The following is a 12820-nucleotide window of genomic DNA, read 5'->3' on the forward strand; positions in this document are numbered from 1 at the left end:
CGAAGGACGGGCACCAGTGGGAAAAACTGGTAACAATTAAAGATAGAAATTTTGGCAGAAGAGGGTAGACGGACTCCTTGGGATGGGAGGAGGCTCCGATATTAGGGGAGAAGTCTGGTTAGGTTATAAATTTCTTAAACAAGGTGGTTTTTAGTTCTTTCCTAAAGATACTATATGATTCTCTGGCGGCATCAGTGAAGTAGCCTGTCCAAGTTTGCAGTCTACCTGCTTGGAATTTGAATGTTCTATCAAAGAAGGTGCGATATCTACAGCCTATGATATCTGGGTAGATAAAGAGGTTACGGTTTCTGGTAGGCCTAATAGAGGAGTGGAATTCGAAGTGAGGTAGTAGGTAGCTGGGGGCCAGTCCCCAGATTAGTTTATAGCAGAGGCAGGAGAATTTGAATAGAATTCGTGCTTCAATTGGTAACCAATGAAGGAGTTTGTAAAATGGACTAACATGATCGCTCTTCTTTAGTCCGAATATTAGACGGATGGCCGTATTTTGGACTATTCTCAGTTTTCTCACATTTTTTTTAGATATTCCCAAGTAGACAATGTTACAGTAGTCCAGGGTGGATAAAATCAGTGATTGTACCAATATTCTGAAGGATAGCGGGTCGAAGTATTTTTTTATGGTTTTCAGTTTCCAAAGGATGAAGAAGCATTTTTTAGTCACCGAGTTTATGTGCTCGGTCAGGGTCAGGTGGGTATCCAGGGTGACTCCCAGTATTTTTATGGTTTTTAGTATTGGGTGATCATGGCCGTTTACATATATTGTAGTTGCGGAGATTTTCTCGTTTGGGCTAACAAGGAAAATCTTTGTCTTTTCTGAGTTTAATTTCAGTTTGAAGTTTAAAGTCCATTTTTCTATTTCGAGCATGATGGAGGAGATATGTTTTGAGTTGGTTGAGGTCACATTTGTTATTGGTATTAGTATGGAGATGTCGTCTGCGTATATATAATAAGTTAGGTTAAGCTTTTGAATGATCCGAGGTATAACCAATAGGAGCTCTCCTGACATCAGATGTCCGTTCTATGGACGTCGAGGTTGGGAGGGCCCTTTATAAACAGGAAGTTAATACTGTTTCCTCCATTGCGGGAGAGCTAACTGGTCTGTTCGGAATAGAGTATGAACTATGGGTAAGCCAATCTGAATTGCCTATATTTAATGGCTATAAGTTTTTGACTGGTTTTTATAAGTGTGAACTAAGCATAATCGATTCCATCTTTTGTAGGGAGTGATAACCTTGAGGAAACCGTTGTAAATCACAGGGTGAAACATGTCGGTTGTCCCCCGTTCAGTGAATAATGACCAGAAGTTCAGCTAATAAAGCTAAGTGAATTATCCTTAGTAGATATTCTAAAAAAGAATCTAAAAAAGAAAGTAAAGTCTTTTAAATAATATGAAATAAAAGTCAAAAAGTAAACCTATATAAAGGATCCAATGACGAGTTGAGGCATAAAGCCGCCCACCATGAGTGTATGCTGAGTGGGGAGGTGGCCTCGCTGAGGATCGTGTGAGTTTGAAAATTTGGAAGTGAAGGAGGTGTATATATATATATATATGGTTTACTACCTTATATATTCGAAGCTTATGTGCTATTATTGCCTCTTCCTTTAATATACAGTGGTGCCTCGCACAGCGAACGCCTCGCACAGCGAACGCTGCGCACAACGAACTTTATGTCTTGATTCGTACAACGGACTTCGTTTCACACAACGAAGTCCGGGGTTCCTGCGGGGTTGGATCGCAGCGGGGTTGGTCGAGCCGCGAGGGTAGTCTCCTTCTCCTTACCTGCCCTGTCGCAGCACACAGCCGAACGGAAATCTTCCCGATGTCAGCGCTGACGTCGGAGGGAGGGCTTAAGCAAAGCCCTCCCTTCCTCCGACGTCAGCGCTGACATCAGGAAGACTTCCGTTCGGCTGTGTGCGGCTGCGGCAGGGCAGGTAGGAAGAAGGCAATGGCGAACGAAAGAGGGGGGAGGGGGCGGTCCGCCCCGAAGAATGTGCACAGCTGGTCAGGTCCCCCGATCGACCGACAACAGGCCCGGCCGACAAACCTCCCTGCCCTGTAGCCGCGAATCTAAATTACCTCTTACAGCAGCTTCAATAATCCAGCTGCTGTAAGAAGGTAATTTAGATTCGCGGCTACAGGACAGGGAGATTTGTCCGACCGGGCCTGTTCTGTTGTCGGTCGGGTGCAAAAGCGCCACAAAGGTGGAGGCAGGGAGGGAGGAAAGGTGGAGTGGAGAAGAAAAGACGCTTAAGGGGGGAGAAGGCCGCTGAAAGCACATGTTGGAGCAGGGGATGAGAGGGAGGGAGAGAAGGGGAAATATTGGACAAGGGCAGAAGGGATGCTAAATCATAGGGTGACAGGCAGAGAGAACAACAGGAAAAAGAGTGGAAGCAATCTTGAACCCTGAGGGTGAGGGCAGAGAGGTGGTGAGATGATTGATCATGGGGAGAGGGACAAAAGGGAATAGAGATGGGATAGGAAGATAGTGGAAGTAAAAGGACAGGGAGATGTATGTTTTTAGATGTATCTAAATAAAAATAATAACAAAAAATTTATCTTTTTTATGTCATCTTAGCATATTTTATGCTGCAGAACGAATTATTTTTTTTTACATGTATTCCTATGGGAAAACGCGTTTCACATAACGAACGTTTCACATAACAAACTTGCTCCTGGAACCAATTAAGTTCGTTGTGTGAGGCACCACTGTATATATATATATATATATATATATATATATATATATATATATATATATATACAGTGGTGCCTCACACAACGAACTTAATTGGTTCCACTGAGTTGCATGAACTCTCTATACTTGTGTTAGCTTAATATCCTATTACATTTTTAAATATTAGCCACTCGCCACCAACCTGATACGCTGAGCCTGTTGACCTGAGGCTTGTGTACACTGCCAGATAGAACTAGTTATGCGAGTGCCCGCTAGGAATTTCCAGTTATTACAGCTTTGAAAACATACCCAGCTGCTGGTTACTTCTACCATTACTATCTTTCAGTCACTTGGGCGATGTGGTTGCTTGTGTTTTAACTAGGAGTATGTTATTACTGAAGTGGATTAAACCCCAAGGCACTCAACTCATATATATATATATATATATATATATATATATATATATATATATATATATATATATATATATATATATATGAGTTGAGTGCCTTGGGGTTTAATCCACTTCAGTAATAACATACTCCTAGTTAAAACACAAGCAACCACATCGCCCAAGTGACTGAAAGATAGTAATGGTAGAAGTAACCAGCAGCTGGGTATGTTTTCAAAGCTGTAATAACTGGAAATTCCTAGCGGGCACTCGCATAACTAGTTCTATCTGGCAGTGTACACAAGCCTCAGGTCAACAGGCTCAGCGTATCAGGTTGGTGGCGAGTGGCTAATATTTAAAAATGTAATAGGATATTAAGCTAACACAAGTATAGAGAGTTCATGCAACTCAGTGAGAATGTACAGAAACAAGGTGTTATTAGTTAGGGGCTCAAGGGAAAGAGAGACTCAACAAAGTGCAAGCCTAGGAAAGGAGTAGATTTGTATAGAAGTTGGCACAAGTGTTTGGGGTAGGTTTTGGTAATAGGTTCTACCCATTGCATCTTAGAACTTGCAGCTCTGCATTCCTCATTGCATTCCCTAAGAAAAGCAAGACTTGAAAAAACTAGAGGGAAAAGAACCTTGTGTAGAGTTTGGGTGTGATTCAGAATTTGGCATGGAGCCACTATAGAAAGAATATCACATGTAATGTAAGATTACCAGTGAAAATACATGAGTCACAAAGATTTTTTAATAGTAGCACTCACTTTATTCATATACAAGAAAGACAGGTATTATTACACTCAAAATGGATAAAAACCTTAAACTTATGCAAACATATTCATAAAGTAATGGTAATGATACTTGTATTCTGCCAGCAACCTGAAACAGGTTTAAAGTGAATAAGATATTTTAAATGTTAAAGAATATCTACATAACAAATAAACAAACAAAAACCTAAAAAATGATTTTTTTTTTAAACAGATTGGCTTTTAACTGTTTTCAAAATAATAAATAAGAGGAAATCATCCCTCAAAGTAGGGACCAAAGACCAATCATCAATACTGCTCTCTACAAAGTACTTCTCCAGGAGGTTTGATCTGTGACCCAAATTCAAATAAAAGAAAGGCAAAGACATCAACTGAAAAAACAAATCCAACCCCACCCATTTTATGAAGCCACATTAGAAATTGCAAAGTATGTAAAATTTTCCTATAACAATAATGGCCAAAGGACGTCTGAACTTTAGGAAAGCAATAAAAACTTACTTCTTCCACCCTGTCCCCCCGCATAATGCCTGTTATGATTACAAAAGAAATGTCTACTATGTAAGTTAACCTATATATTAAACTAAGATCCTCTATGTATATCAAATTAGGATGAACACACTGTTAATAAGTATGGCAAATTGTAACCCGTTCGGTCTATATATTATATACGTTAACAAATAACCCGCTCTGTATGCTAACCTTGGACAATTTGTCTTTATGTTATGGGGCTCATAATCAAAACTGAAATACGTCTAAAAACCTGTCCAAGTTGGCACTTGGACAATCTAAAAGACAGGTCATCCAAGTGCTGAAAATCGAAATGGCTTTTTAGATGTATTCAGAGACATTTTAGGCCTCTGAATCCCACTGTGCGCCCAGAGCTGAAAGGGGTGTTTTTGGAGGAGTGGTTAGGGCGGTATGTGGGCTGATCTGGGCTGACCTAGCCGTCCTGCAAGGATCAAAGGTTTGACGAGACTGCCTACGGACCTTATATGTTGTGAGTTAGACAATGTAAAGACACGTATAAGTGCCCAAAAAGTATCCAAAGTGACAGAGAACCACTGCAGGGACAAAGTAAAGACCCCTTCACACACCCCCAACACCCCTTCACACCCCCACAAAGTTCAGAATAAAAATGTACATACCTGTCTCTGGAACATCAGCACCAGGCATAGGAAAGCCTAGCAGAACTGCACAGAGATGGCTTACATAGTCTGGGGGGTGGGCTAGTGAACCATAGAGAGGAGGACCCAGGCCTATAAGCCACTCCAACCACTGCATCAATGGTGGAAAATATGAGGCCATCAACCCCCCCCCCAAAAAAACCCCAAAAAAAACCAACAAACCCTATTGTACTGCCATATAGATGCCACTTGCAGCCATAAGGGTTATTGGGGTTGTAGATAGGTATGTATAGTGGGTTTAGGGGCTGTTTTGGGGCGGGGCTCACCATAAACTATAAGTGAGTTGTGGTGAGATGTTTATATAGAAACATAGAAACATAGAAAGGTGACGTCAGAAAAGGGCTGCAGCCCATCAAGTCTGCCCACTCTACTGACCCACCCCATTAAGTCTGAGTGCTGCTCGACCCACGTGGATGTCCCATTTATTCTTAAAGTCGAGCACGCTTGTGGCCACGATTACCTGCACCGGAAGTTTGTTCCAGTGATCTACCACTCTTTCTGTGAAGAAATGCTTCCTGGTGTCACCACTAAATTTCCCTCCTCTGAGTTTGAGCGGGTGCCCCCTTGTGACTGAGGGTCCCTTGGGAAAGAATATATCGTTTTCCACCTCGACACGACCTGTGACGTACTTAAAAGTCTCAATCATGTCACCCCTTTCCCTGCACTCCTCTAGAGAGTAGAGCTGCAATTTGCCCAGTCTTTCCTCGTATGAGAGACCCTTGAGTCCGGAGACCTTCCTAGTGGCCATTCGCTGGACCGACTCAGCTCGAAGCACATCTTTACAGTAATGTGGCCTCCAGAATTGCACACAGTACTCCAGATGAGGTCTCACCATGGTTCTATACAGTGGCATTATGACTTCAGGTTTGCGGCTGACGAAGCTTCTATTGATACATCCCATCATTTGCCTTGCCTTGGATGAGGCCTTCTCCATTTGTTTGGCAGCCTTCATGTCTGCACTGATGATCACTCCCAAGTCCCGTTCTTCTGAAGTCCTAGCTAGTGTTTCTCCATTCAAGGAATATGTTCTGCATGGATTTCTGCTGCCGAGATGCATGACCTTACACTTCTTAGCGTTGAAGCCCAGCTGCCATGTCGAGGACCAGTTTTCCAACTTGATCAGATCCTGCGTCATACCTTCCGTGAGATTGCTTCCACTCACTATATTACACAGTTTGGCGGCGGCGGCGAACAGCGCTACTTTACCCTGAAGCCCTCGGGTCAAGTCCCTTATGAATATGTTAAAAAGGGATGGTCCCAGGACTGAGCCCTGCGGCACTCCGCTAGTCACCTCCGATGTCTCAGAGAGGGTGCCATTGACCACCACTTTCTGAAGTCTTCCACTCAGCCAATCGTTGACCCATGCTGTTAGTTTCTCACCTAACCCCATCGATTTCATCTTGTTTAATAGTCTACAGTGTGAGACACTGTCAAAAGCTTTACTGAAATCCAAGTATACTATGTCCAGAGACTCTCCCGAGTCTAGCTTTCCTGTCACCCAATCAAAGAAGCTGATGAGATTGGATGGCGTGATCTGCCCCTAGTGAATCCATGTGGCACCCTTTTTGTGAAGTTCACAGCAGTGTCCTGTAAGGTGCCCCACTGGTTTGTTGCCATATCTGGGTGGCCAGTCCATCACAATTCTGGCCCTGCCCACGTCCAAAAGATCTTATTCTGGCCGTTTCAGACTTTGACGAATTTTTGGTCGAGAATATGGTATAAAGATAGATGTAGTGGCGGTCTGGATGATCAAAAGCCTAGACGTATAGATAGATGATTTTCCCCCAAAAAAATTTTGGACGTACTTTGAGAATAGACATTTTGCTGCTGCCAACTTTGGATGACTAGTGCCCTATGTCCAAATCAGACTTGGACGTTTCTTTTGATTACGCCCCTCCGAGTATGTTTACTTGTAACCTGTTCTGAGCTTCTTGGGGAGAACAGGATATAAAATTAATTAAATAAAATTAATTAATAGGAAAAATAATTAAGTATGGAACCTCATAATAGTGTAGTTTGATTAATTAGCCATTTGGAAGAATCCTTAAGATGTTTAATATGCTATAACAACATAGTAAATGGCGGCAGATAAAGCAATCCAGTCCATCCAGTCTGCCCAACATTCACACATTATCAATTGATCATTAAATTATCTTTCTTTGGTGTTTCTGGGACACAGACCACTGGGCACTGTTCCTAGGTTCCAACTACAAGAGTTGCCATCAAAGCCCACTCCAGCCTATCTGAACCATTCTGTCATCTGTGGGACACAGACCATAAAAGTCTGCCCAGAACTGTTCTCATGTTCTAAATTACTGGAGTTTCTGTCAAAGCACTCTCCAGCCTATCCTAAGCCGAGTTGCCTTATACAGGACAAACTTTACAAGCCTTCCCAGTATTAGTCTTAGTTCTTCATAGTGTAAATGGTGTGAAAAAAAAATATATATTCAAAAGTTTACCTCTGTGGGAACGCTGATTTTTCAGGTTTTGAGAGGAAAATAGGCCTTCTGGATCATTTTATTGCACTCTTGTCAGTGCATGTTATAGCAGGGACTCTAATTTTTCTTTTTTAATCAATTTTACATTTATCAAAATTGAACATTTTTCTAAGGTAATGTTGGGGCTTCTGGATTACATTTTGCTCCTTTTTATGAGAAAAATATGCTGCGTTCTTTAATGTTTTGAATTTTTAAAATTTTTGTAAATATGGAGTGGCTGGCTGGATTGGCTTATGTGTTGTGGAAAAGTTTTTATTAACATTCACTTTGGCTATTGAGATTATTTGGCTATTTTCTTAACTTTCCATTTCTAGTTTTCAAAATGGAGATTAGAATGTGGCATTTGTTTTTGTTTTTTTTTTTAAAGTGAGAGGTTGGATGCAGACGGTCAGTGGTAGTAGCTGAGTCTGTGTTGTCTGCTTGTTTTTCAGTTAGCACATCCACACAGTACCCAAACCACAAACTGGCAGAAAGGTGCAGTTTAGGAATTCTCCTTAAAAGAGTGATTCATTTGGTGAATGTGAACATTGGTGAGCTGAGAAGGTTTATAGGTGTGGTTTAAAAGTAGTTTAGGTTCCTGAGTTGCTTAAATTTAGTAGAAATAAAAAGAGGAACCTGAAGAACTTGTTCAGATTTTTGAAGAAGATAGTTATTTCTTCTTGATAGAAATAGCACTGATTGCTTGTGAATTGAGTGTGGATTGACAGCACCACCCAGACTTCTGAACAGAAAGGGAAATAAAGGGCTGGATTCACTAAACTCACCGATCTGGGCAATCCTTGGCCGAATCTTGACAGGCGACCAATTCACAACAGTTCCTGCATTCAAATGATCTGATCGGACGCATGCCCACAACTGAGCCCATGGATCGCTGTAGAGCAGACATATCAAACTCTGTACTGTGGTGCAATAAAATTTGGCCCGCCAGACAATTCCTGCTGTCGCTGAGATTTAGCCCACCGTTCCATCCCTGTCTGCACCCTGCCTGCCGCTGGCGTAATCACTGCTGCTCTTCACATGCATCTGGGAACTCAGGAGGAAGACGAGCTTTGGACATTAAAGCAGCATGCAGAGGATCGCCAGTCAGCTGTAGCGATCCTAGCAGGTTGCTGTAGCCTCCTCAGCACAGTTCCTCTGCCGCGGTCCCGCACATCAGAGGAGGGGCGGGACTGCAGCAGAGCCTGCTAGGATCGCTACAGCTGACGACGATCCTCTGCAGGCTGCTTTATTTTGTTTAAATCACAGATGGTAGTGATCAAAATGGTGATGAACAGAAGAATGCTTAGGACAAATACAGCAAGTGGCGATAGAATGAGGAAGAGAGGTGGCTGGAGACTAAGTATTAGGGTCTAAGGTGGAATAGTAGAAATGATGCAACTGGACAGGTTAGTAAACCAAGAGGATCTTTTCTACTGATGAATCTTACAAGGTTGGGGGATTACGGATGCTAGTATTTGGGGGGACTGGGGAGGAGAGGTGGAGGTAAGAGGAAGTTTTCTCTATAGAGAAGACAGTGTGAGCGATCTAAATAGAGGAGAATTGAATGAGGAAGAGGGAGAAGAAAGGAGCGGACAAATGATTGAGCTGTTTGGAGAGTGATGAATTAAAGAGAGTCAGGAATAGGTGGACAGATGAGTTAACAGAGCTTTACAGAGGAAAGGGAGAGAGGTGCTTGCGCAAGCTGCAGGCCGGAGAAGTTGCTTTCGCTGGCGAGGAATTAAAGGTACGGGGGGGGGGGGGGGAAGGAATGCATGAATGTGGCATGGGGGGGAGTAAGGTGTGGGGGGGATTTGGAGAGGAGGGCATGGGGAACGCCACCACACGCTATGATACTATATGCTTCAATTTTCTCAATAGTGTAGGGGATATTTCTACAGAATATTGTTTCTTTTTATACTTTAATAAAATAATTTCAATATAAAATCATAATTATTTGAGGCTTGTGTGGATGGGCTCAGATGGTTTGCAGGGATGGGACATGCAGAGACAAAATTTGTTCCCATGTCATTCTCTAAGTATCTTTCTATTCTATTTTTACTTAAAGCTAGTAACGGGTACTTGAAGTAAAACTCCTGGAAGACATAAGAAGGGCCCCAGTGAAGTAGAAAGAAAGAGCAGCTGGAAGAGATAAGTCAGATTTACAAATGCACAATACATATAACATACTCGTACTGTTAGAGGAAAATTCTTATAGATTTCACTTGAGCTAAAGAAAAGGAACTGAGATGCAGAAACATTTAAAACAGGGGTGTCCAACCTCCCGTGAAGTATTTTGTACAGCCCCGGTCGAGGGCGATGCAGTATTTTCCTCTGCTGCCCCCGGGTGTTTACCATCTTGCCGCCTCCCTCCTCTGTCTTGCTGCAGCGTTTGCACATTTGTGCGGCCACAGAAACATTTTTTTCGGCCAATGCGGCCCAGGGAAGCCAAAAGGTTGGACACCCCTGATTTAAAACATTTCATACTTACATGGAATTGTAAAGGTTGACAGTAGGCTCACCTGTGAGGATATTAAAATTGAGAAAAGAATTAAATTCTTTCAACACTTTATTCTGGAGAAAATTTAAAGGAAGCCATATAATAATACAATTGTCACTTATCTGATATTGTGGTCAGACATCTGTTGTTTCTGGTACAGCAATCTGGAAGAAGGTTGTGATATTAAAAACTTCTGTTGTAAGACCCTGTAAAGCTTGAGAAAGCAGCAATAGTTTGAAAAAAAATTTAGCTGAATTTAATAGTTGAAGTTTTCATCTTTTAAACTACTTATTGTATTTTGAACATTTTAAATAAATTAATTCAATTTTAATCTACATTTTCAGCTTATGTGCACTTTGTTAAAAACTTTAAAATAATGAATTAAAGTATAATTTTACCCCCTCCCCCCTTTTTATTAAGCCATATTAGGCTTTTTTTTTAATCTCTGGCTGTATGAGCGTCAGAGCTAATACTGCCACAGCTGGCAATAAAAAAGCTTAACACAGCTTTGTAAAAGGAGCCCTTAATTAGAATAATAAATTACCATTCTATAATCACTATAGTAGTCATATTTTCTTGATTTATTAACAATTTAATAACATTCTTATAAAATTATATATGACATGGTAACATCTGTAGTAGTATACTCAGGAGTGGAAGTTGAGTTGAGACACTTGTTCCTTTAATGAACAATTGTTTAGAATAAACTCTCCCCTTTTCTCAGTGAACTCTCACTGGGTTCAGAGTTTTACCATTCCTAAAATTACTCCTCAGTCTTCCACTCCGTAACCTAAATTCATGTTGTCTAAATTTTACCATTTTCCCTTCTCTGGAAAAGATTTGAAATACCTTTCAAGTATTTAAATGTCTGCATGAATAGATAGATTCAGGTCTTCTATCGCTTCTCGTATGTCTTTAGGCATAAGCCCCATTAAGTGGGCCTCACCAATGACTTGTACAGGGACATCAACACTAGAGAATAACACGGGGAAAAAATTTGTCCCAGTCTCCGCAACCACTGTCCCTGCCCCATCCCCGCGACTATTAACCCCGCAGCATCCATACAAGCCTCAATACTGCAATATTTAGCTTATTCCTTCCTTATAAATCAAAGTTCTGGCTGCTGAACTAGAGAAGGAGATGTTCAGCTGGCAGGACATTGTATGTATATTATCCTTATCCGCCCTGAGTGCTGCATTTCAGTTTCTTTTGCTGACTTTCATTTATTGCTAATAAATATATTTCATACCAGAAACCAAGTAGTGCGAGGTCTATTTCTGTTGAAGCGATCAGCAGCTGTCGCTGTCAGGGCCTGCCTCATGTCGATGGAGGCGGGCCTGCTGACCAGAAGGTAGGAAGACCCGGCCGACCGGCCAACTAGTAGGGTTAGTGGGGGGGGGGGGGGGGCGCGGGGCGGAGGGGTTGTGAGGGAGGGTCTGAGAGGGGGTGTTAGCAGGGAGGGCCTTCCGGCATGAGGGGTTGGGAACCCTCCTGCTGGCAAACATCAGGGGGGGGGGGGTTGTCTTCGGGCAGGAAGGGTTGTGCTCTCTCCTGCCTCTGCAATTGTCGGGGGGGGGGGATGTCTTCAGGTAGGAGGAGCTGCCTCCTTCAGTGCCAGCAAGCTCAGGAATTCCCCTGGCCACCCCACTGCCATCACTGAGCACAGAGATCAGTTCAGAAATGCCTGACTCGCAGACCTCTGTTGAGGTGCTTCAGTTCAAACACAGGGCAGAAGGAGTCACCCTTCTTTGATATTACACAAAGATGTAGTGACTCTGATACTGTCCACTGGGAGGAACAGGCAGACCTGCTCCCAGCTTGTGCAATAACCAGATGACCAGAGATTAGACAGAAATGCCTTGCACAGGGATTCAAAGGAAAAATCTACGATTTGAGAGGAGAATTCTAACTTGCACCCATCTCTTATAACCTCTATGACTCATTGGTCTGCAGTAAAATCATACTGGACACCTTCCTATCATCTCTGCAAAGAGTGAGCCTGCACCTCATCATTGCAAGGGGCTGGAGAGGACCTTGCTGCACATCTAGAGGCCTGTTTGTCTTGTCAAAAGGGCTGTCTGGGCTGGAACTGCACCTTTTGAAATACTGCAGAGTGTGTCCAGGAAAGGAGCTCTTAGATATGTCTCCCAGGTCCTCTCCAAATTGCAAACGTGTAGCTACTTAATGGCACAGCCAGAGTAACTGGCTAGCAAGCACCACAAGTGCCATCTGCTTAGCAGAGGCCCTGATGAAATCATACAAAGAATCAGCTAGTTGAGCCAATTCTGACCCAATGGCCAGAAAATCATCTGCATCTTGAGTATTCAAAAGAGAAACAGCATCAGCTACCTACTGTACCCAGCTGAAACTAGCTCAAACCGCATAAGAACTACAAATCGCCGCTTTGAGCAAGAGAGCCGAAACCTGAGAAGACAGTCTCGGAGGGGACTCCAGTTTCCTATCCTGAATGACCTTGAAAGCTATCCTCCTTTCCACGAAACACGTAGCTTTCTTGGTGATTGCCACAACCAAGGCATCCACCTTGGTAATTTAAATGATTCAGGCTATCCTGGGACACAGGATATAAGCACCATGATCCTGAGACCAGAGTTAAGTGTGGCCCATTGCACAGCTTCATGTACTGAAAAAGACTTAGGAGGCTTTCTGATACTGGCCATCTTAGGAATAGCAGTAGTCACACCCTGGGGTTCCAGAGCCACTAGGATAAGGACCTTGGTAATGCAACACCCTCACCACAGTGGGATAAACAGACTCATTCTGTGCCATCTCCCCCTCCTCATACAGCAAA

The 12820-nt window shown here is 42.7% G+C and overlaps 1 protein-coding gene across 3 annotated transcripts in view; it reads right to left on the reverse strand.

Annotated features, from left to right (window-relative positions):
- LOC117367420 overlaps positions 1 to 12820 on the reverse strand; it is a 56042-nt gene that overhangs the window by 26547 nt on the left and 16675 nt on the right. For 2 of the 3 annotated variants that reach the window (XM_033959936.1, XM_033959934.1), the window contains exons 2-4: positions 10134 to 10175; positions 10003 to 10035; positions 8300 to 8406 (exon numbers count right to left, since the gene is read on the reverse strand). In XM_033959936.1, coding sequence (XP_033815827.1) covers positions 8300 to 8406; positions 10003 to 10035; positions 10134 to 10175 — 182 coding nt within the window. Of the gene's footprint in view, positions 1 to 6943; positions 8407 to 10002; positions 10036 to 10133; positions 10176 to 12820 lie in introns of those variants that run through there. The other variant, XM_033959933.1, reaches the window with a different exon arrangement.

Source organism: Geotrypetes seraphini, chromosome 10 (genome assembly GCF_902459505.1).
Source record: "Geotrypetes seraphini chromosome 10, aGeoSer1.1, whole genome shotgun sequence".
Taxonomy (NCBI): domain Eukaryota; kingdom Metazoa; phylum Chordata; class Amphibia; order Gymnophiona; family Dermophiidae; genus Geotrypetes; species Geotrypetes seraphini.